Source organism: Cheilinus undulatus, linkage group 12 (genome assembly GCF_018320785.1).
Source record: "Cheilinus undulatus linkage group 12, ASM1832078v1, whole genome shotgun sequence".
NCBI classification, from domain to species: Eukaryota; Metazoa; Chordata; class Actinopteri; order Labriformes; family Labridae; genus Cheilinus; species Cheilinus undulatus.
In genome coordinates, this window is record NC_054876.1 from 26760524 (window position 1) to 26786428 (window position 25905).

Here is a 25905-nt window from a genome sequence, read left to right on the forward strand (position 1 = left end):
TACCGAACACAGTCCGAGCTGGAACCGATTCCTTATTAATCCAAAAAGAGACTTGGGCCAGGATGACGGTCATAATGCAGGGAATGTAGGTCTGAATGAGGAAGAAACCCATTTTCCTCTGCAGGTGGAAGTGGACGGTCATGATGACATATTCACCTAAGGGGGACAGCACCAGATTAGTTGGCCATTTTAGGGCAAATACAGTCATGGTGTTCCATTTTTTAATATATTAAAACACAATTTTGTGTAAAAATGGAAACAATGTTAACTTGGTTGTATCTTCTTTTAGGCTTTCTAATCTTTTAGTGTGAAGTGTCTTGAGCTTTGGGTTTATTTTGCATTGTATTTTTCCTGTGTCAAATGTGGGAGTCTTTGCTTTGTATGGTGTAACTTAAACCTAATAGTTGAAGAGTTACCATTAGGTATATGCTATGTTTAAATAATGGTATAATAAGCTTAAACCTTAGCCTACACTGACCACAGAGAAGCACCATAATGCACATACAAATATCACTGGCGTCAGGCCAAAACCTCAAATCTCCATACTTCATGTTTTTTTTTTTTTCATAAATCAGTGCTATTGGTCAGCCTTTACATGCTGACTATGACTGTTCAGAGTTAAATCAATTGCAAAATAAAGTGTTTTTCTTATTCCCTGAAAGTGGTGATTCTGGCAATATGAGGTTTTGGCCCAACACATACTAGTATAGATATATAGTTTTTGTTTTTGCTTGTGAGAATTGAATTTTAATGCTGATCAAATAAACTTTTAATATTACTGTCTATTTACTTATTTATTTAAGGTAGAATTAGAATCCAAAAAGTTGCATTAATAATCTTTCATTTGTCTTGCATGCCTTATTTTACTGAAAGTGCTATGACCAAAGAGAAGTAGTTTTTGTTATTACCATACCACTCCATTTTTCATGATCTAAAAGTTTTTTTTTTTTTTTTCATAAATCATAAATCATTGCTATTGGTCATATCTGTCTGCAGGTTTTAAGCAATTTTAAAGTGATAAAAAAAGTGTTTAAAAAGATGCTTATTGTGACCATTAAGTGTTAAATCAACTGAAAAATACAATGTTTTTTTTTTTTTTTTCATTCCATGAAAAGTAGAGATTTTGGAGATACAAGGTTTTGGCCCAAAGCCAGCAATACAATACAGAGCTGTGAAAAGTTACAATCCTGAAACATATTGCAAAATTACTTATGGCAAAAATTTATCTTCACCTGTGTTGGACTTTAGCCGCTCACTCGACACTGTCTGACCAATGAGGTCGTACTGTAGCAGACTGGATGACTCCTGTGGCACCTCCACAGACGACTGGGGACCTTTCTTCCATGTATACACGATCTCACTGATAGGATAGGCATCTAGGCGAGATACATGAAGAGCTATAGTAAAGATGCTGGATCCATCATGTGAAACATGAGTTTCTTGTATCTAAGCATGCTCAATTTGAAATTGCTTAGGACCCAAAGTGCAAAGAGACTTAGGAAATTTAAAAGGACTGCATGAAAAGACAACATTTTGTAACGCTTCAGTGTTGTCTGGCTTTCAAAGTTGACCTTCTAGTCTGCATTACAACAAATAAGAAATCAGATAAAAAAAGCAAACAAACCATCTAGCCTTAAAATAATAACCTGTGTGTCATTACACTGAAAAACAACTCAGACATCATCCTTGAGCCAAAAAAAGTATTCCCATATTCTTTGAAAGAGTTCGACTTATGACACTTTTATTCAAAGAGAAAGCTGCAAATACCTTGTTTTAATGCTGATAGAAAATAACAGTGATGACAGATAACCTTTAGATTTAATATTTTTGAGCACATTTTAAAGATTGGCTAAGCTCATGTAGTTCTAGTTCCCCACATGTGCTGTGTATGACACTTCAAATTGAAATCTTTGATGATATGCTGTCAGATTACCCCATCAGTCAGTCGCTCAGCGCCTGAGTGATCATTTTAGAGTGACACCATCTGTCAGACCAGCAATGTACAAATAAACAAACTCACAACTCCCGAACTTGAGTGGGCAGGCATGGCCGTCCATTGGGAAGTTCATCAGACGCATGGGACACTCTGCGTTTATTGTTAATCTGAAAGAATGAAACAGATGTGAAATTTAGATGTGAATATATAAAGAATCAGAAATAGATCACATCCTGTTGCAGAGGGAGAAGTAAGTTTACCTCAAGTGTGGGTCAATTTTCATTCAAGGGAATAATTTGGCTGAGATTTCTTAATTATCAAATGTTTTTAAGTTTGCTTGATTCACCTAATTATTTTTAAAACTGTGTTTTGTGCCATTAGTAACTCAAGGGGATTTACTTTTTCATGCTACACATCTCCTTTTTGGAACGAAAGTGGAGTCATGTTTGTTTGAATTGCGTTCCAGGGCCTGTTTTCAGTATCAGATGGCACATATCGTGTATTTTGGAAAAGCACTCCTCATTTCTTTTCATGTCTGTGCACATTCTTGGATGCCTGTTTGTTTGATTTGCTTTCCAGGTCTGTGCTCTATTCCGGTCTTGGCTGTGTTTGGAGCTGACTGTCCGGCACTGTTTACCTCATGGTGTAGAGGATAGTTCCGTTCTGCATGATGCGAAACAGCTTGTTGGGGGTGGTCATGTTGTGCGAGATTGACCTCTTGCCATTCCGGAAGAAGGTGTCCGGCGTCCAGATATTGCTGACCATCAGGTTGTTGAGCCGCAGGATCTCGATGGGGCCCTCGAATTTGAGCCGCTCGTCGATCCACGTCTGACGAAAGAACACGTCCATGGTGTATTCCTGGGCGGGAGGGTTAGAGCGTGAATTTATGTGCAAGCATGTCTAGCATTTTCTTCTTCTACTGCTGCTGGGGCTGCTTCTGCTCCTGCTGCTAGCATCTCCAGTACCCCCAGAGAGAATAACAGATGGGTTTATGAGCCGTGGTGTCGTTGGTCCTGCTGGTGGAGTTCTGGCAAAATGATTAGCTGTTGTTTTTTTATTATTTATGGGCTATTCATATGGTGCTGCATGAGTTCAAAAATAAAAGAGGCTGTCCTCATTAGAAGTGATTGAAAAAAAAGACCGTATACTTCATCTTCAGACATCACTTCCTTCATTTTTCACGGTTATTGCGGCTTTTATCTTATTTCTACGCACTGTCAGATATTAAAATAAACTCAATATACTGATTGTGACTGATAATCTTTTAAACATGAATCATTATTTATAGACTTTATTTCATCTACAGAGTAAGCATAAACTCTTCAATAAGTGTCTATCCTGGATGCTTTTAGATCAAATGGATGGCCTGATTCCCTGGAGAGCCTTTTAAATGCCTCTCTATGGAACTGTCACCAGCCTATCACATGATGAGTTCAAGTAGGCTATAGATGCAGGCAAACTGTGTCTAAAGCCTAAAGCCTAAGCACAGGACAACAGATATACAGCGCTCAACCTATCCCATGTCAGGAGTAGAAAACTATCCCCATCCCAACATCAGCCACATCTCTCTCTAGCTCTCTCTCTCTCCCTCTCTGAGAGGGGGGGGGATTGTCAACCAGATTAAAATCCTAAGCTGCACTAATGACATCCTGCCCAAATGCTGGAATAATGAATACTGGGAGAAACATGACTTGAGTAGACCAATGCACGGAGAAAACTGGACATATTCTTGTTTTCTTTTTTTTTCTTGTCTGTGTATTGACGTTGACTTTGATAACAAGTGATGAAACATGTGCGTGTGCATGTCAGCCAGTGAAATCAGCCTGTGTTATGGTGTGTGAGGGTTTCAGCAGTCAGCATGTTTTACCTACCATCTCAACATCTGACACAGGTCCAAAGCTGGTGACAAAGATGTCAGTTTTGACCTCTGTAACCGGACCTGCAGCGGAGGGATAAGTAGTTGCTTTGAGAAAAACAAAGAGCAACTTTGGAAAAGGGGTTTTTGAATAAAATAACAATAAAATAGACCAGTTTTTAATGTATAGCCTTTAAAGGCTGAATGATGATCATCTTAAATCCACTTAGGCAACAAAGGAGCATGAAAATTGAGTCCAAGTTGGCGTTATTTTTCTAATTTTCCAATCATTAGCTGTTATTTTTTTCTTTATTGTGTGAAGAAAATAAAAACCATGTTAGATAACTCTAGCACAAAATGATGCATTCACAACTCCTGAAGTAAAACTTTTCTTTTAGACGAAAATGACACCATCTTTTATGTGACTATATGTTTTAGAATATAACATGACACAGTCATGGACATACCTCCAAATCCAGGTCGCAGCCTGTTGTCATAGCCATCCAGTAATCTATCCAATATGCGCGTGATGTTATCCAAATAGATACTGGTCTCACTGTGCTTATTTCCCCAAACAAAGCTCGCACTGTAACTAAAGTACATAAGCAGCAATGACAGCTTATTCAAACGGACAAGAAATAGAAAACACAGACTTTCCTTGAATAACACCGAGCCATAGACCTTCATTTCTGTGCGTAAAAGTCGGAGAACATGCAGAAGAAAAGAGTTTTCATACTCACCAAGACAAGAATAAGCAAGTTAAAAGGAAAGCCATCCCTCGCAAACACCCCACAACTAGAAATCCCTGGTCAACTTTTAAAATCAGCATATTCCATCGTTAAGAAACATGATTAATACGCGCGTCAGGTCTTCTTTTTAGTTGTGAACCGTGCGAGGATATCGCGCCAGTCCAGCACGACTTGACTTTCCCTCTAGTGCGGTTGCGCCCGCCTCAGCCTGAATCGCTCAGTTGGAAAAACCTGAAGAGTTTTTAAGAGAGTGAAGAGGAGGGACGAGGGGGGCATTAGCAGCCATCCACCGGAGAAGGAATTTGACAAGAAATAACACTGGTCTGAAATGTAACGTGTTTATTGGGAGCGCGCGTGTGAATGGATCCTGTCTCTATTTGATTAAGGGATTTAAGAGAAAGGAGAGAAATAGAGACAGAAAGAGAGAGGGGAGGGAGAAGTGGAAGAAGAATGCTTGCATAAATACAATACTTATAAATAAATCGACGGCATATTTAGGAACCTTATGGATCCAGAATTGTCTTGTTAGTTATATTTTTTCACTGAAAACTTGTAAGCTGTTACAATCTGTTTTTTTTTTTTGTTTTTGTTTTTTTTTTTTTGGCCATACAAAGACAAAAAAACTGCTACTCGAGATAAAGCACACTGAACCGTGATTCATATACTGGTTGGGTGGTTGAGTGGAGTAGGTGGTAGATACATTTAGTGCAACTTCAAACTCACAATATCCATAGACGAGGAGATAGGCTAACACACCACACAGCCGAAATCAGCTGTTCCAAACAGGCTGGCATTTCTTCATTTGTGCACATCAAGAGAGTGCATCATTTCTACCTGTGCTCAGTCACTTTCCAAACATGTGTCAGATGATAAGTCCAGCCAGAGATGGCACATTAGGATTTGCAAATGTAGAATCTGTGCATTTTTTGATATTTTAGTGGGAATATTGGATGAAAAGTGGCCCCTTAACTTCCTTTCAGTGGTAATGGTTAAAGAGAGGTGGTTAACCAAGCACTGTGTGGGAGTATTTTTTCTTCTGTACCACCTTATCTTGTTTCAGAGCTAAATATAACTCATGCACTGAACATATAAGTTACTTTAACTATACTTGACCCCAAAGAGAACAATAAAGATACTGCAAAATATGAGAAAGCAAAGCAAATCCAAGATCTGATGTTTTCTGATGTTCCAGCATCAGCGCATGTCTCGACTCCATTTGATCTCCATTGATCAGTGAGCTAGAATACATTTTATTTGGCACAGCATTACTTTTTCATTAGAAGTGGTATCACAGTCATGTTATCAATAATTCACTGCAAGGCAGAAAAAAAATATAGGATATTCTTCTGACAGCATTAAAATGTGGGGACTGATTACGCAACATAATCCTTCAACTCCCGGTCTTTTGTACTCCAAACAGAAGTTATATAATGATCTCAAAATATGATTAAAATCATATGCAAACTACAATGGATCAGTTTCAGGTCAAGTGAACCCAGAGTTAGTCCGTTCAAAGGAGATTAGATACAACGGTAGCAGATCTGATGAAAATATGCCCTTTGGATTGCACCAAAAAAAACATCTGGTTTGAGCTGCTGGATTTAGCTCTATAGTTCAGACAAAGGTGGAATTTTCTGCAGGATTCAAAGTTTGCACAAAGTAAAACTTTGTTTCCACATGTGATACTTCAGAGTAAATGTATTTCCTCAGAGATATGACAGTGAAACAGTCTCTTTTGGTTGGTATGGTCTGTCGATCTGGGACATGTGCATCCACACTGAGAGTCCTGGGGATCAAATCAAACATCTTATGATGATTTTTCTTTGTATGCATGAAGCATGGCATCCAAAAGTTGCAGGAGTAGGAGTAGAAGTAGCAGGTGCAGCATTCTTTTATGTAATATAAAAGAGATAGCAGGAGTGGAAGACAAAGTTGTAATAAAGTAAGAGAAGTGACAGCTTCATCTTGTGTCTTTCCAGATGAATTTTGCATAATTTGTCAGCAATTTGCTGTTTCAGTTCCCCCCTTGGCATGCTGCTTGACAAAGTATCCTGACCCTAATGCTGTGATCAACTTGATCTTATCAAGCGAGGTCAGCTCATTTACGCGCTGCCCACCAAACGCTCCTGACCTGATTCACTTTGCTGGCACTCGATGAGCTTGTGGACGAGCCAGGACCACTTATTACTGTTCCTGTGCTTAGCATGCTACGCCTTTAGCAAAACAACCAAGCGGGACCACGTGTGTACTGCACACACATAGATACACACATACTTACTCACATGACATAGATGAGAGCCATTACTCTTAATCCACCTCTATAGCTGGTAGCTTTAAGTATCATGCACTGGACACACCCACGCAGTCGTTATTAATCTCTGCTTTTTAGGCATGTGACCTATAATAAAATCTGTTAGTATTTGCAAAAAATTAGCATGATACAGTCAAATTCAGCTCATACTTGGATTTAGACTGCATCCTTGATGCTAAGAAGGTCTGCAGACATTCAGTGTCATTTAGATTAGATTGCATTAGACTAAACCAGGTTTTATATGTGCACTCACACATGTGCTCTGCATAAACTTTATTTCCTGCCTCTCAGTATAGGGATTATTTTCCAAGATAAACAGGCTTGCTGGCTCGGTGATTGTCTGGCTTTCTGATTGATGAAATAGCATGCTAAGTAGCAAGATGCTTCTACTAAATGGCCCAATAACAAACAGAATGACTGACTTATGGACGGCTATCAAAAAGTAAGAGCTTGTCTTCCTGACTGGAACACCATCTCCCCGGATACCAAGCATGCTCTGTCAGTCACAGCGCCAGCATCCACAGTTTGTGCTGCAGAGAAGCAGATGGTGAGACTGGCTAAATTTAGAGATACATAAATGCTGATCATAATATTGAACAGATTTTAGCCCCGCAAGTCAATACAGATGATTGCCTGTTTTGGTGAGTCCTTTAGCAGGTTATCCTCTCATACTTTGACGACACGTTGTCTATTCCATCCAGGCTAAATTATACTTCTTGTGTAGCCAATGTAAAGAGAGGAATGTTTAATAAGTGCAGGCTATTATCCCTTGTAGACAATATTTCTACAAAATATAATCACTGAACCATTCATTGGACTTGAGGTCTGAACTGAGATGAAAAAGGCGCAGCAATTGTGATGGATTGCAATTATGAATGCCTCATTCCATGAGAACAATACCAGCACGTATGCCAGGGTGGGTAGCAATTCAATTATGTCAATTTCAGAAGTACAATTACTTTGGGAAGATAAGGGGACATACTTCAAAACCCAGGCGTGTTTTGATGACGGAAAAAGCGGCTTCAGTTGGAGTTTGTTAATTAGTTCATTATTCCACTAAATAGGATTTAATTAAACATGTCACGATATGTACTGTGGATTCAAGTCGTCCGAACATGCAGCCGCTGTGCCGAGCAAGCAGATTATTGCGAGAAACTTTTTCAAAAACTTGCTGACCTTTGTGAAGGGAAAAGAGCTCTCAGATGGCAGAACCGGAGTATTTTTTTGTCATAAGCTGTTTGCTCAGTGCTAGTCATCCACTTCTTCTTCTAAGGAAAACAGACTGACACTGACATACATAAAAGCACACAGTGAGGAGAAGAAAAATCAGCAGAAACAGATGACAGGGAGAGAAAGAAATAGAAGAAAGAAAAGGAAAGAGACACTCTGAATGCTGTAACTGTACATGTTTTCAGCACCGTGGACAGTTCCAACATCCACTTTATTTTTATCACACTAAAGCTCGACACACAATGACAATTCAAAGTCACCGCTGAGACACTTGTACTGCACAGCGTACAGCCTCTTACACACTACAGCACTTCATCGCTTGTTATTACCCAAAAAAGTGTATTGTCTAAAGTCATTTCTGGCCACACCACAGTGCTTCTATAAATACTCGATATCTCCCACGTGAGATGGACCCACTGTACTTCATGAGCCTCACCATGTGGTATCTATGGTAACCACTTACAATAGGAGAAACTCTGCTGCTTGTGTGCTGGAATGTGTGTGTGTGTGTGTTTGTAGACTATTTAGAACTTAACATGCTCATAAGAATAGAAAGGTGAGAAATCTCTGCTCATTGCTTCTGAAAATGACTTCAGTTGCAGATAGGGGGTTAGATTACAGCTTTGAGTTCAAATTAACTTAAATTTACTAGACAAAAGGTTTCTTTTATAGCAGGTATGTTACATATTTGATCAAGAATTTAATTTCTAACCATTTTTTAACCATAGAAATGCTGTTTTCTTGTGTTTTATTTTTCTGTTCTATTTCTGTTTTTTTTTGTTTTTGTTTTTTTTGCATAAAAATCCAAAGCATATTCCTTCCAAACTGCTTTGCATTAAAACATCAGCCTTTTGACACATGCACAAAAATTCTGAAAATTTCCTGAAATCTTTCAGGATGGAATGCGTGTGTGAAAATGTGAACATCCAATTTTTATCTCAACTCTACATGCTATGGGTTGTACCAGCTATGCACCAGTTTAAATGTAGCCTTGATGGAACATAAGTTGTCTTTGCACATTTAGGGGCAGATCCACAAGAGAAAAGCAAATTTTTTTGCATGTTTTCAGCTGTGAAAACCCAAAAATATATAATTGAAATAAATAAACCAAGTGGTTAGCACTTGATCCAAGGAGCACATGCAAAGGGGAAATCCATGTTTACTGCAATCAAAAATGCATGGAAACCGCTCAGTCAAGCAAACAACACCATGTCCCAGTTGCATATAAATGAACAGGTGGATTTAAAATTTCAAAAACTTGGTGCAAAATTGCTCACCTCATATGTAGATAAGCCTCATAACAAATAGCAACTAATCCACAAAGGCCAGTGCTGCCACAGGTAGAAAAGCAGTGCAGCTTAACACCAAATGAAACCAGGTATTAAATCAGTGCTGTTTCCAAGAGGATCTGTCTGCAGACCTCTGGTGGGACATTTTAGTCTTGTCTGTTGCAGACCACATCTTACACTGCTTCCATGTGTGCCCCTCATCTCCTATCAGAAAGCAGTATTATTGTGTTTAAAAGAAACCCTGTTGGCTGAAGTATTTAAGGACAAGCAATGAGTTTGAATTTTTTTAATATCTTACAGTATGAGAACATATGTTGAAGCAGCATGTCTGAATGTCAGACACCTAAATATATAAGCTCAATAAAAAAGTTTACACCAAGTCTTACTCTGATTTTTGGTCCATTTACCAAAGCTATTTATCTGTAAATTGTTAATGCTTCCTGGACAAAAAAGTAAGTCCGCTGGGCACACGCACTATATGTTTGGGACATTTAGATGAAAAGTAGTCAAAGTTATTTCATCCTACTGTCAGACAGAGCTGAGCAGCATAGGCAGATGCTTCTATCATTCTTACTGAAAAAAATGTTGATTTACGCAGAAGGAAGGGTTACAGCTTTTAGAACTTACATGACCTCTTTCAGCTACAATTGACAACTTCAATCATATTCAAAATATAATAATGTATTTCATGTGATATTGTGATGACATCAGTAGCATTAGTGTTTGGCTAGTACATTTTTCCTTTGTTTTTTGTTTTTTGTTTTTGTTTTTGTTTTTTGTTTTTTTGCTAGTCTCTAAATTGCGAAAGATCATCTAACGTGCGAGCACATGCACATTTTGCTGCATGTCTTTGCACGAATGAGGTTTTTCCACAAGCTTGTGTATGGTGCTGTGCTAGTTCAGAGAATTGGAGCCCAACTTTTCAAATCAATCTCTTTGTTACGTGGCTCTGAGTACAAGTTTTGGCCTTTATCCATGATCCATGGTTAACATTGTAAATGTCAACATGATACATATGTCACAACTGAACCAGGAAAAGGACCCACAAGCACAACAGAGTCACTGGAAACTGAATCAAAGTCCGTTTAATGAAGAGCAGAGGTCGGTACACAGTAGTCAATCAAGAACAGGCAGAGGTATCCAAAATGTTAGGCTGAAAACTAGATCTAATTCAGGAAACTGGTCAGAAACTACTAAGAAACACGAGGGAAAAAGGCTGCTACTCTTAACGCAGGGCTGAAGACGAACTGGCACATTAGGAAGGGACTAAATACACTTGGGAGGGGAAGACAATGAGACGCAGGTGAAACACGATGGGTGATCACAGAGGCGGGAAACTCACACACGGGGGAAGGGCAGGAAACAGACCTAAAACAGAGAGACAAAAAGTAAGTCACCAAAATAAAACAGGAAACAAGACAACACATGAGGGAATAAAATAAAACTACTATCCTGGAGCTGTGACAACATAGGCAAAGCTCATTATATAAAAAGGAGCTTTAAAAGAAAGCTGCTGCCTCTGTTGTTAACAGTCAATCCCCCATTTAAAGGACTTTGATAGATGCAAAAAAAAAAAAAAAAAAAAAAAACCTTAGGAATTAAATCTGTTCTGAGAAAAATCTACCGAATCACAGATGACACAGATATTTACAACAGTTTTCAAAACCTGAAATATTATCAAAAATTAGTCTTTGGATGTTTAATTAAAGACTTCTTTATGTGGAAGTATGAACTGTCACCAGACGCTGTATCTTATTTATATTCTGTGCTGCTTTCTTGTAGTGGACCAAGATTATTCTCTGCCATTAGCTCCAAGATCTGTTGCCAAGCTCCCCTCGTCCCACTAGGCATTTCCTTACTTCTCATTTTGAATGAAGGAATCTGTTTAATGAAAAATTGCACCCCATGAGGTGTATTTAGTGAACTTTTTTCATCTCTTGGATGAATTTTACATCACAAAGGAGAAAAGCTGTGAAAAGTGGCCCTCCTGGTTCTTGCTGTGAGAGATCACAGAATGTTCTGCAAATAATTCATGGCACAAAGGCCACTTTTAACAGCTTTTCTCCTTCATTATGTGAAATCCATCCATGAAACAAAAACATAGGTTTACTTTAAGCAAATAAAACTTATGGAGTGTAGTTAATGTGAAACGGGTCCCCGCTTCAAAACATGGGCGATTTTAGAATCAAAACTTTAAGTCTGTGTGAGATGTCAGTGTTCAGTATATCTACCAAAATAAGTCACATTTTTCTACATCTATCATTAAATTAACAACAATAAAATTAAGTAATGAGAGTTTACATCACAACATGTATTTTTCCTAATAAGATATACGTTTTTTACATATTGAATTTCATTCGTCATTACTGTCATGTAGTTGCCATTGTCGTGACCCTGATGAATGCTTTGAGCTGAAATGTGTCAGTCTGATAAAGGTGTTCTCGCAGGAGCTGTCTGTTTTCTTCAAGACTTTATTCATCCTCCATGCACTTTGGCAGCAAAATTACCTGCTTCTGCTCTACAGTTTCCATGGTCATTAAAACTTTCAGCCATGTTTACCAGCCTCCCACAGATCAGCACCTGTGGGAGGCTGGTATCCTGTGGTAAATGTAAATAGGTAAACAAATAAGCATGCTTACATTATCACAGAGTCCGTTTTTATATCTCTGACCATATCTGATCTGCTTTGGTAATAATCTGAGTATTTTCTGCCAGGTCATCATGACAATATATCAAAGTAAAAGAAAAAGATTACATTTGTATGAGAATGTTTTGGAGAAACTGAGAATGAGACTACTGATCAGTTTTAATAAACAAAAGCAGCTTCATCTTTACCAGCTGATATTAAAGTAACTAACACTTCCTGCATAATAAGCCTATTTATAATAAGGTAATATAGAATATCATGATTTAATGATTCATTAAGTAGAACAGAGGCTTTAGTTATGGTTTGGAAATATTCAAATGCTAAATTGTTGTAAAATCATGAAGTTTTGACAGCAGGATTTTAGCTCATAACTCTTATTAGCCAATAGGAATCCTTTCTTCTGCATTATGCTTTATTTTTTTGTCCTGCCATTTATAAAAGAAGGAAGTACATTTTGCTGCATCCTGGCATGGGATATCCTAAAATAGATTAAAAAAAAAAAAAAAAAAAAAACGATCAAAAGATCAATGTTTAACTGGTTCCTACATCATTACAAACTATCTGTAAGAAAGCTAATGAGTTACTAAAGCTCCCGGATAAGGGAAGGCTAATATTTAAGCTGGTGCATAATTTTAAGGTAATAATATTTCATATTTACACATTTTAATAAGTCAGAACTTTAATAACAACTTCAGCTACTCACTGCTTTGTGTCGTTTCTGTGTCTCTGCTTGTTTGCTTGCTGGTGTGCTGAAGATTTCTACTGCTCTGTCGAAAAATGCTGCCACAGGGCAAAACAAAAGCAGAGTGTAAACCTAACCCCAACCTGAACCCTTAGCCCAATCCTAAACCTTAACATTTACCCATGCACAGCAATGGAAAGTGGCACAATTTGATAGATAGTAGAAATCAACTGAACACCAGCACACCAATTCCAGCATGGTTATTGGATGAAGCCTACTTTAGAAAGAGGAGGAGCAGTTGAGTTTTTCAGTCATGATGAAGGCCACATATATTTAGATGTATTGTTTCAAAGATATTTTTTTGAGCTTTTTATGCTTTTTTTAGGGAGGAGGATAGTTAGGGGATAGGTAAGGAGTCTCAGGCCAGACTCGAACCCGGGATGGGGCGCAACCTTACTGCTAGGCCATCTGCGCGCCAATATAGGTAGAATACATAGTATTTATTCTATTTTGCTTCATTAAAAATAATAGTAAATTAAAAGATATTAACAAAATACCAGTTAGATTATGAAATCTGGTTGGGTAATACCTCTGTTATTTTTAGTTGTGCTGAGATAAATTTCCCCGGGTGCTTCAGCACCTACAAAGGGTCTTAAATCCCTTATGCTTTAAGATAACAAGTAAGCACCAGAGGCAGAGTTAAGCAGTGCATAACTTCTCCTTATCTTTATTGTTGTTTTGAATGAGAGCCTTCTGGTGGCAGAATTTGTGTACTGTGAATTTAAGTGTTGCACCAGCTGAGAGTTTAAACCTAAGCCTGAATTGCAACTTAAAATTTGACACCTCTTAACAGGTGTGCAGTCCTCTATAAATGGGGCTGCCATGGTGTATCTCATTGAAATGAGGGATCAGTCAGAGTGTGATGAGAATTTATGAGTTTTAGCAGCTATTTGGTGCCAGCACAATCTCCTTGATAGACTCAATCCCTCTAAAATGAATGAGGATTTTGTTTGGACTCTGGCCCTTGTTTTTTATTAGTGAAATAATTCCATCCATTCATTTATAAAGTATCATTAAATTAGCTCATTATCTACTTTGATACCATTCATACCATCATAGTTCTTATAGCTTTAGTTATCATCTAATTTAAATGCTTTGACATATCATAGACTGTTCAGAAATAATCAGGGACAAGAGACAGCACTGCAACAACCACTGAATTAAAAAAATATGTTTCAACGATTGGTCAAATGCAGTGTAAATGTCATCTGTGGTAATATTTTGGTTCATTGGACCTTATGTTCAACTAGTAAAGATGAACATTGAGTCTCTGTGGTGCAATGGCACAACATAGGTTTAGTTTCAGTGAAGAGTTTAGTGTGAACTTTAAAGTCCCTGTAAAATGATTAAAGAAATAAAAGATCTCTACTTTAGGTTAGTTGTATGAAAGGCCACTGTGTTTTGAACCCACGGGCCAAATTTCAGTCATGATAAAACATCTCAAAGTTTATAAGCTTCAAAATCATGGAAAATGAGGCTGTAGAATCTGTTTTAGGTTTGTGTGGGCATGATGGTTGAATGAGCTGAAGCTGCACCCACTCAGGAGATATACAATTCTCTCAAATTTCAAGACAGAAGTTGGGGCTTAAATTTACTGTTTTCTGGTACATATCACTCCATTATGAGACTTTTATTGACCCATACACCACCATGGCTGGACAGCATGTAACTAACTGGCTGTTGACTTTCAATGAAGGCAGTGACATCAGCTAACAACAGGCTATATTGAGATGAACTGCTTGGTGATTTAATATTATTGCAGCATTAAGGGGGCAGGGTAATTTCCCTCAGCTTTGGTTACATGGTAGGCCCCTATATTAGCCCTGCTCAAATTAAACCAAGCCAGGAAAAAGGTGAACAACTTTCCAATGATCTAATTAAAAACTCAGCCACACATAGATTTCAGTGTTTTCACGTGTTTGTGGCAACCTTATTTCAACATATCGAGTGTGTTAAGATACAAAGTTTGGATTTCACTTTACAAGGACTTTAAACCATAACTTAAGTCATAACTTATACATAGTTGGTACAACAGACCACTCTACTTTTTCCTGCCAGTGCCCTAGAAACAATTCTGCAGGACGATGGCATGCACTTGTTTGAACACAGATGGTAACATGAAAATTCATTGCAAGTGTGTGGATGATGGTTGTATCCTGCATGTCATTAGGCTCCTTCTTACTCCTTTTTTGTTTAGTTGATACTTCATTTATACATTATATTAATATAAAGGCAAAAGCTGTCATCATAGCATTGGACTCTGCTTTGCCAGCAATCTTGGATGTGTTGTAAACATCCCATTGGCATTTCACAACAAGTTTTATTTTGATCTCTTGTCTTCTGAGAACATTGGACCCCTTTCCTGACAGAGATAACACTGAGGATCTTGTGGGAAATACCACTTCATGAAGATTTCTGATGAAGGCTGTACTGAAATATTTTAGAAATTTTCAGGAGTGCATTTGTAAAAAGCGCTTATATTAACTAGTTATGACCAGTGATGGTAGAGGTTAAACATTTACATGTCCTTGCTTCAGTGTCTTTGATGGCATTTGATTATCAAAGTATAAATGGAAAAAAAGATATTCAGACTTACTTACACTATCTCTTTTGAAGTATTTTAATGGTTGATACTTGAAATGAGCCATTGTTGGGGAAAAGTAGAGATTAAAGTTAGAATGAAGGGTAAGGAATGAAAAGTGTGATGATTTGTCCTACATAAGTGTGTGTTTTTAGATAAGCGGTTACATATTGGGCATGGTATTGTGTGCATGCAGTTGAGGTAGGATGACAGAAGAGTATTATGAGTTTCTAAGTCGTTCTTTGTCAGTATCCTCATTGTTTCAGTCCCACATTAAACTAGAAGGCTAAAAAAACTTCCCAACTCAGCTTGAATAAACTTTCGTCCTTTTTATCAACCCCCCTAGCCAAACATCCACAGACTGTGTACACAATCCACAATTCTTTAAACATCTCTTCTCCTTAGACATGATGTGCTGAACCACCTCCAGTAGATTTGACGTCAGGGAAAAAAAAATCCACTGCAGTTTCCATGGAGACCAAACCATATCATAGTAGGATAAAATAAATGTTGATTTTCAGAAAACAGTTGTCCTCACTGTCTCAGTTGACCTTTTGGCTGATTGAAGCCAAGAGCTTCACAATGAGCGGAGCTGGACAGCTTCCAAGAGCCTGCAGCTCAAAGAGAAGGAAAAGAAGCGGTAAAGAAAGTTAATTTAATAAACTCTGCTGCCTTAAGGTTTGAAGTTGTTATTGAAATGTAAATGTATGCATATAAGAGTTGGGTACATGTACAGTACATGGGAACACGGGAATTTATTAATCCCAGGTATTTTGCCAATAAACATTAAAAGCAAATCTGTTACAGTTCAGCTTTAGCAGAAATATTTCTATTTTACAGGAAATTCTGTAAATAAAACTGTTTTCCCTCTGCTTGTGTCGATCTAAACCAAAAGTGAATAAGTGAGAATACAGAAAGTTTTGTGTGTATGAAATTCTTCCAACAGCCCCCACTGAAACTCGAATAATTCAAAGTTTACAGTGCCAAAGACCAATGCCTTTAGTTTAGCAGCTCATTTTCTAATACAAGTAGTTTAGGTTTATGTTGAAATATATTTTGACATTCAACCTTTAACAAGATGTTTTAGCTCATCATAAAAATGTTTAAATCAATGCATTTGTTCTTTATGAGCTACAAAAAGCCTTCAGGATGAAGACTGGCTATTTCTTTATAGTTATTTTATTGTTTCTATGTATTGATTGTCACTGGGTAGGTGTCAGATGAAGATGTGGCTGTTTATAGAAATGAGGATTCAAGTCATATGTACAGTAAAAGTATAAAGAGACAAGAGACACACATTTATAGTCACAGGTGGATCAAAAATGACCTGAATCAAACTGTGTATATGCATTTTTGCCATCTTAGTTAACAGTGCTCTCCAGTATTGTATTCAATATGGTTTTTTTTTCACTCCAGAAGATTTCCTTTTAAATTATTTTCAACATTAAAACCTTGGTGGGAAAAAATACTAACATTGAATAGAAACTGCCAACCTTCAGACACTTCATGTGTGTTTGTTTATCTGTTTGTGAGAGAGACTGACTGTCCAGTCATTCATGTAATCACTGAAAAAATATAACTAAACAAAACAGAAACTAAAAAATTTTTGCAGTCATTTTGTGTGTTTGTAGCTTTCCAGTCACTGTGAGTAGCTGCCTTTACTTCCTACAGGTAAGTAATATAGCCTAAAGGATAGAAGGAGAGTATTTTTTGACAAACAAGCAAAGAAATCATTATTAATATCTCACAAAAGAGACTATAATCATTCACCCCCTTGGATGATTACGTTTTTCTTGATTTTACAAATCAAGATTGGTCGATATAAATTGGCTTTTTTGATGAAAAAAACTCTTTGTTGGTGATGGATTTGTCTGAACTCCTTGGATGTTCAGTGCCTTGGAATAATTTCTTTGTATCCATCCCGTAACTTCACTTTTCAATAACCTTTTCTCTAAATTGTTCGGAGTGTTCTTTTGTCCTCATGGTGAAATGGTAGCCAGGAATACTGATTAACAGGTGACTGGACCTTCCAGACAGAGGTGTCTTTATACAACAATCATTTTAGACACATTCACTGCTCTCAGGTGAATCCCATTTCACTAATTGTGAGACTACTATACTTAAATGTGATACTTAAATGTATCTGACCTTGCAGGGAACTGTAGACTTCTGGATAAGATATTTGTGGTCAACAGTAGCTATGTCCTTGAATGCCAGTTAATTTTTTTATTTTTATTTTTATCTATATATTTATATATTTCATTCAATAAAACAAACCATTTATATCCAACATAAAATCTTCCACTTTGAATGAAAGGGAGCAGAATGAAGAATAGTCTTGTAATATCTGCCCCATTTTCACAAAACATTGATCAACAAATCATAACATGCATAGTAAGAAATCAAAATAAAACAAACAAGCTGCAGGCCAAAACAGAGGCTTATATCCTGGAACCATTTCATAAGTAAGAATACCAACCAGATAATCAATGTTATGGCACCATGGCCCCAAACACAATTTACCTTTTTTCTTCATACTTTCTCATCATACGAGCTCTAATATTTCCTTTAAACAGAGTTATTGACTTAGACTCTTTGGTTTCTCTGTTGAGATTATTCCATCATCTGATTCCTTTAATAAGAATCAAAGGCTTCCATGATGCTCCACTGAAGAACAAACATTGAAAAACACCACACCATGCCATTTTTGGCCCACTTGTGCATCTAGGGGTTAGATATGGTGTATGTGCAATCTATTAGCATGACTTGCTATGAAGCAGTTTTGAAAAAGTAAGACTGAGTCAAAACCCCAGAAGCAGCTCTTATTCCCATTTGATGAAGTATGCCATCACATGTGATGTTTCAGGTCCAATCCTTTCACTAGTTATGAACAAGCGCAGGCAAACCTCCCCCACTTCACATGTCCAACCCTTGTAACCTGGGCTTTTACATGGAATGTGTAGTGGAATTGATGTTTGCACACAACACTTCGTTTTGACCAAACTATCTGCTTTCACATCACGTATCACTCCGCCGTAGCCTTGAATTCTAAACTACATTTGTGGGCTACATTTACAGCTCTAAAGGTTTTTCTTTGACAGCAGACTCTCATTCATCTCTGCCATTGCTTTCATGACATTCATTTCTTTAAGTAAATATTTCTACTACAAACTAAATTTAGCTTTTGTGTGGAAGAGACATCCGAGTTCATATAAGTTTGTTTCATAACTAGATTTAGCTCCTCAGGAGCCTTAAGAAAAGAAGTTAACATATACCTTTAAAAAATTGGCCTGGCAGCACACATAATCAAAATCAATTCAACACTGAGGAGCACAACATTTAGTATATTCAGAAGCATCTCATACAACACAATTAACTATTGTGTCTGAATGAAATAGTACCGTTTAGAAATGTATCACTAACACATAACAACACTTCTCTGTCTTCTGTCAAAATGGAGAAAAAGAAAAACTGTATTCCAATTATAAAAAAGAAATGTTCCTGACAAAGCCCCCTACACAATAACCTATTCACAAAACATCCTCAGGCTGAAGCCAGAGACCCACCTAAAAGCTAACAGGAATAACTCAAGATACATTCATAAAAACTACACATGAATTAAGAAAAATACGCTGCTAATGCGTGCACGAGAGCAGACATAAATCCTTTGAGTTAAATGTTTCTTTCAACACTTGTTTCATCTTGAAGAATACACAAATAGTTGATGCTAAATTTGTCCTGACATTCTGAACCATCGCTTGTGCATATCTTTTCCTCCTTCAGCAGGTGTAAGAATAGAAAGTTAGTATTCAGTCTCCATGGTTACCACTTGTAGTTATGGAAAAAGAATCAATGTCAAGTTGAAGTCAGCGAGCCTGCAGAGGTGGTACTCTGCCAGTTCTGTGGAGCTATCAGCAAACTGAGTTGATCTGATTGAGCCTGACCTGGTGAAAGCAGCTTATTCCCCATGAAGGATACAGTTCATTTACGAGTATAGACATGTAAATAAAGAAACTTTAAAGCTATTGTAAGAATTTTTTTGCAAAGTGTTTGGCCATCTCTATGGGTTAAGCAGTAAATGTATTTACCTGTACATTTTAAAGAAGTGTTTTATGTTGAAAAATCTCCTCTTGCTTCCTGTAAGTCAAGGCTGGTTCTGGGCATAAATGATATAGACAGTTGCTCAGGGTGTCACACTGATGTGATCCCTGAACACTTTGAATGAAGCACCAGCAAGGCCACCCAAGGGGGGAAATGGGGGGAGCTTTCTGGGGCCTAGCAAAATGGGGTCCAATGGAGGTAAGGAAATTCATGATCTATTGAAAAGTTAATCTTTGATAGCCATATTTTATATTTAACCTGGATCTTTTCAAAGAAACCAAAAGAAATTATTTGTACATGTTGTATATAGTATAATATTTTTTCAAAATATAAACTCTTTTTCTTTAAACAAAATTGCCTTTTTTAGTCATGTTAAAAATGTGAATGGACAAACAGATATAAACCATAAGGAAAGTTATGCCAGACTAAGCTGACATGCACAGACACCAAGATGACAGAGAATATAATAGAAGGAACTGAAAAATCTTTGAGGGAATATTTATGCAACAACTGCAAAAAAAAATAAATAAACCCCCCAAGGAAGATAGGGAAAAAAGTGGCAAAAATAGGCAAGGAAAGCAATGAAAAGTAGTTACAGAGTGGCAAAAATGTGAAAACAGCAGCATAAATGGGGTTAGTAAAGCAGAAAGGGGCAAAATGATCAGAAAAAAATGATGAAAAGTGGTTAAAAAGTGACAAAAATAAGTGACAAAGGCAAAAATTAGCATAAAGGAGTAATAGCAAAGAAGTCACAAAAAATTAGCATCCAGAATTGTGTAAAGGTGTTAAAAAGTAGCAAAAATAGGTTAAAAGTGACAAAAATTGGCTAAAAGAGGCAAAATGAGTTAAAAGTTTGGAAAAAGTGCAGTAAATGGGCAGATACAATGATGAAAAGGAGTCTAAAAGTGGCATGAAGAAGTCATTTGAACATCAGAATCTCATAATAGTTTGACAAACTTTTCAATGTTGGTTTTCAATTCTTGTGTTCTTTCCTACTGCACCCCTCAGCCCATCCTCACTTCACCACTCTCTCGCCACGCCCCTCTCTCTCCACACGCCTACCCAGCAACACAAAGAAGAGAGCAGAGTGTCAGGACTGATCATATATTGTGTTAAAACAGCAACTCTGGGGAGCTTAGATGGCCTTATAGCTGGGCTGTGCCCCATGCAAGCTGGCGGCCCGGGTTCGGGTCCAGCTGGTGGCTTCTTTCCTGCATATGTCTCCCCTACCCTCACATCCCTGTCTCTGATTCTGTCCACTGTTATTCACTTTATATCATAAATAAAGACATAAAAGCTCAGAAATATATCAAGGACAAAGCCTATTATTAAGTGAAGCATAACTTCCTGCTCAAATGATGCTTTTACACAAAACAAAGCAAATTTGAAGTACACATTTCAAATTTTCAGTTATTGATTTGACCATAAATAGTGTCCAGTGTATAAAATAGCATTAAAATGGAGCATTTCATCACAAAATCTGGGGGAGACACCACAGACCCGCTGTTGAAGTCTTGATAGATCCAGTGACATCCTCATATCTTTGTACATTGTAGTTTTCTCATATCATGATGCAAGATCTTAATAATGAATTCCTGTTTGTCATTTCATAGTGTATTATATGAAAAATGTTTCTAACTACAAATTTTTTTTTTTTTAACTACAAAAATCAAAACTGAACACAATTACATGCATATATTAGGAAGTAAACCTTCTTAACTTTTCTCTGGGGTGATGATGAAGTGCTGGGGATGGGGACACCAAATTGAAATCTCGCCTAAGGCATCAAAATGGCTAGAGCTGGCCCTGCTGTAAATAAACCTTTTATACATGTAAAGGAGCAAGCAGTCTGTTTTATGATGGTCTGTTTTGCCATGGTAGATCATAAAGAATCATCAGAATTAATTTTCTTCTCTTTCATAACCAGCTAAAAATCCTCAAAGGAGGTTTAAATGAGACAATTCTTTATAAAGCCTCTTTATTCCATTATTTATTTCCCCTAATAATTCAGAAGTGCACAGCCTGTTCAGTAAATCTTATGAGAGTAAAGCAAACCTTTAGAAAATGCAGGATGATTGTGCTATTGAAATGTGATCTATTCTGTATGAGGACTTAAAACACTGTAGTAAAATTCCACTTTGAATGTTATCAAGGTTGTAATTTTACTGGAATAGATGGAGGGATTGTTTCAGTATAGATTAGGAAATCCTAATGAAAGAAAGCTAATGTAAAGAGATTTTAGGTCCATCCATGCATCCTGCCATTTGGAATGGCATTCAGTGTAACTCACTCTGTGACAGTGGCCCTTGTAATATGCAGATGGCCCAGGAAAATGGTGACACCACTTCCAAGTATCACGTTATCACCCCGTGTCACTGCCTAAATCACCTCTCATGCCAAGACACCAAAATGGGACTTTTGGCTGAGACCATCAAGTAATCCTCTCTTCCTTCCCCCCTTCCTCCTCCGCCTCCATCTTTCCTCCGGCTCCAACTGTGGCTAAAGCTGACACTCACCCTGGACTCCTGTCATCAGTTTTGGCAATGATGACCCACGTCTGTCATGGCATAGTGGAAGACTGGATGTGTGAAGGTAGGCGAGTAATGGGCCAGCTATGTGTTGTTTTGGTTGGTGGATGGGCAGGCAAGGACGCTGTAACCTTGAAGCGGTAGCAGGTGGCGCCTCCTTTGGTAGCTGGAGGGTAATGAGGCATGACAGTTGGCTGATAGGCTTCGTTTGTCCTGCTTATCTACACTACTGAGGTTGAAACCACTGGCATGACATTTTGCCTGACAGGTGGAGATCATGGCCAACAGGGGCCCTCAGGTGGTGCCAAGGTCTGCATGGAAAAAACACAGCCCAAAAATCGCCCATGGGCACTCTTAGGCAATGTTGATGGATTTTTATGCCTCCAGTCATGTGAAAAAACATGGATTAAATGCTAGTGTGGACTACATTCTGTTAAATATGGTGGCAAATGTTTGGACATAATTACTGGCAATACTGGTCAATATTTATCCATTCAAGCATTTAAACTGGATCTTAATTCATGTTTACCACTCTTTTCATCCTGGGCTCCTTCACACAACAGAAAACAAGACCATTTCATGCAAGATCAATCAAATACACAAAAATAAGTAAAGAAAAAATGAATGAAATGAAATAAAAATACAACACCACAACTTAATTTCTTTTCTTAATCTTATTTGTGATCAGGATCAAATGCAGTTGCAGTTAAATCCAGTTTAATATCACTAAGCATTTGATTAAAGCAGGGGTAATGTGAAGTGTAACATTGAAGCTTGTTCTGTCACATAACTATATAAGCTGGGAGTGTGGATATGTAGGTCTTTTACAGATATAAATATTTCTAACAACCTTGACCTACTGTACATGCAAGTCTCTCATCAACCATCCCAGCCATGCATGAATCCCTTCCATGCTGTCCCTCATTAAGTAGTGCAGTGTCAAATGGGCTGCTCTGCTCTGGCTGAGATGGAGAGATTATTGTTTTTTAATAGTAATTTTAAAATGGCTTGTAATGTCAAACCAAAATATGTCAAAGTCAGGGCCTCTTAATCATGGAGCTGATAGGTTGCTGTGTTTCAAAGTTTCAGGGCTACTGTGCTAGGAAAATTCACTTTCAGGCATCCTTTTCCATGTGTTTGTTGTGTAGGTTGTTGAAGGAACTCTAAAGTAAGGGTTCAAATATTGGAGTCTGATAACAGCACTAAAATAGTTTCAATACAGAAAAAAAGAAATGGTTGCCTAACACTGCAGCATTTATAGCCTGAGCTAATTTGCAATAAGTCATCCCTAACTGGGCCTTAAACAAATGATATATTTGATGTCATGGTAGTCAAACTTTTATTAAAGAAAAAAACAAATCATATGGTATAAGTACTGTTGAATTTGTCAGTCATTTCTACCCTTTATAGTTTTAGTCTAGTTGTAGACACCAAATATTGAAAACCATTCTCGTCGTTTTAGTCCATAAAAAGTCCTCATATTGTATTCTTTACTTAAAGTCCAAGCATTTACTCTTGTGTTCTCACAAATCCTGCCAAACCTTGGATCCTTGCTTTCTACAGCTAATGCTGGGCTTACACCAAAAGATTTTCACAGTCACAGACTAAAAGCTGAAAGTCTTAAGTAAATTTTAGGAGTCTTACTGGAGTCATGGCACACTCCCGTCATCTCTATCGTTAAGTTTAAGGTGGTAATCTGCGCTGTTTTATATCAGTCTTTTCCTAGTCTTGGACTTGCGATCATATCAAACGTATGTGATATTATCGCAAGTCGCAGTGATGTAACACTATAAACAACCAATAGATGAGCTCTGACAAAACTGGAAACAGGAAACCTGCCGGTCAAAACAACCACAAAAGCAGCAGAGAGGCATGGACGAACAAGAAGCACCGGCAGTGAAACGTCGAAGGTCCCGACCAGTATGGACCGTCCAGAAAGAGGAGCGGCTGGTGGAGCTGTGGGCAGATCAGCCCAGCCTGTTCTAAGTGAATTGTCCAACATATCACAACAGAGTGGCGAAAAAATTGCATGGTGGAAAAAAATTGCTAAAAGAATCCAGTAGTAGTCTTGTAAATAGTGACCCTGCAAAATTCACAGTCTTTGTTAAATCTCAGTCTGAGACTAGGCTGTGACTAAAAACTCTAAAAACTTGTCTTTAGATGTGAGGTGTGCAGGTGTGAGCTGATAGTTTTCCAAGAGTCTTTTCCAAATCTTTTCAAAGTCTTCTGATGTAGGGGTAGCTTAAGAGGGAGAACAGCTACAGATGCATTGTATTTGGACAGATGTAACTTCAGGGTTTTACATTAATTTCAATTCATATTGACTAGATTATTTCAAAACAAGGGTTCAAATAAGAAAATCTGATCTTAAAAATAATGATGGCCTAATATGAGATTCAAATGATAAAACCAGCTAACAAACTCTAAATCTGTTCAGAGTCTAAATCTCTTAATATTTCATGCCTTAAATGTATAGTGTGTAATTTTTAGCCAAGCAGCATTAAAAACAAACTTGGTAAAAATTACACCTACCTATAAGTAGGCCTATCTTTTTCAGTGTTTAAACACTGAAAATAAAGTTATTTCCACGGGGCCAGAAGTGCCACTTCCAGGCTGGAGGAAAGGGGGAACAAGCCAGAGCCCAGCTCGACACATGTCCACACACATTTGTCATTTGACAGCTGGCAAAGTCACGCAAGGTCAAGCTCAACAACATTCCTTTTCACCTTGGCGATACACCCGGAGACCATCCGCTGTTTTGGGGCTCTAGGAACATCCACAGCAGGACGAGGGGCTCGTGGCAATCCTACTACCCAAACAGACAGTACCCCAGGCCAGTGGTTTCTGGATTGGAGGTCAGGGGTCACAAGACACTAAGAAGACAGTCGCAGGATTCCTTCAATGAAACAAAAAGAATTTTTGAATGATTAGAATTGAATATTTTACCCATTATTGTCAAAATAGATGAGATAAGTTCATTTTAAAATGAAACGATACATGTTTGTTAAGACCTATTTCTGAAATCAAAGTAATGTTTATAGAAATCCTTTAAATTTAAGAATGCACACTACAATCAGTGAATGTGCACATCTCTGTGCAACTATTCCTTACCTCACCTCTAGAGACAGAGGGGGTCCCCAGGTCTGGCACCGTTATTGTGGGGGTACAAAGTATCTCTCTAAAGTATCTATCCATACTTACTAGCAACATCCATTTCCTACTGTGCCCCAAAGATGTGGACATTTTTATTTACTCATTTATCTATTTATCTATATTATCTTAGAATAGCCATCTATTCACACATAAGGAGGTCCCCTACACGAACTCCACCATCTTGATTGTTGCATCTTGTTATGTTTCTACAGTACCACAGAAGAGAGCAAATAGCAATTCCATGGCTGCCATTGTTACCACAAGAAGTGAGCATCACAGTCTAATATCTGACTGCAAGATGTCGCAAATATTCCCAGTTATACACACTGTACCTTTAAAGGTTCAGCATTACAGGGAAAATATTTAACTTATTATCTAGTCCGATATATATTATTTGCCCAGCCTTTACATCAGTAAAGGCTGGGCAAGGTTGTAAGATGTGTTTCAAAACTCATTGAAAAATATTGGCAAAAAATCATGGCAACTTTTTGGGGGAATAAAGTTCTCCATAACACATGTAAGAGTTTTACCACAGATGCCTCAGGGCCCTGAAATGGCACTTACTCTAATAAATTTTCTCTTCTATATCTTATCTTGTGTTGTACCTATTCTCGGATGTATGCTGCTGTGGACACAGAATTTGCTAATCGAAAGTGTCACATTGTAAGACAGAGTTACAAGAAGGGGGCCAGAATGCAAGAGACAGGAGAATGGCGAGATGGACTTTAATAGGGACACTCAAAGGGGGGGCAGATTTTCCTGACACCTTCTTCAAATAATTAG

General features: G+C 37.8%; 1 protein-coding gene across 1 annotated transcript in view; it reads right to left on the reverse strand.

Annotated features, from left to right (window-relative positions):
* Positions 1-4796, reverse strand: part of gabra6b (gamma-aminobutyric acid type A receptor subunit alpha6b) — a 48449-nt gene extending 43653 nt beyond the window's left edge. The window contains exons 1-7 of the mRNA XM_041801151.1: positions 4532-4796; positions 4259-4383; positions 3808-3875; positions 2574-2794; positions 2021-2103; positions 1233-1376; positions 4-156 (exon numbers count right to left, since the gene is read on the reverse strand). Coding sequence (XP_041657085.1) covers positions 4-156; positions 1233-1376; positions 2021-2103; positions 2574-2794; positions 3808-3875; positions 4259-4383; positions 4532-4620 — 883 coding nt within the window. The 5' untranslated portion in view covers positions 4621-4796. The remainder of the gene's footprint in view (positions 1-3; positions 157-1232; positions 1377-2020; positions 2104-2573; positions 2795-3807; positions 3876-4258; positions 4384-4531) is intronic.
* Positions 4797-25905: the final 21109 nt, after the last annotated feature.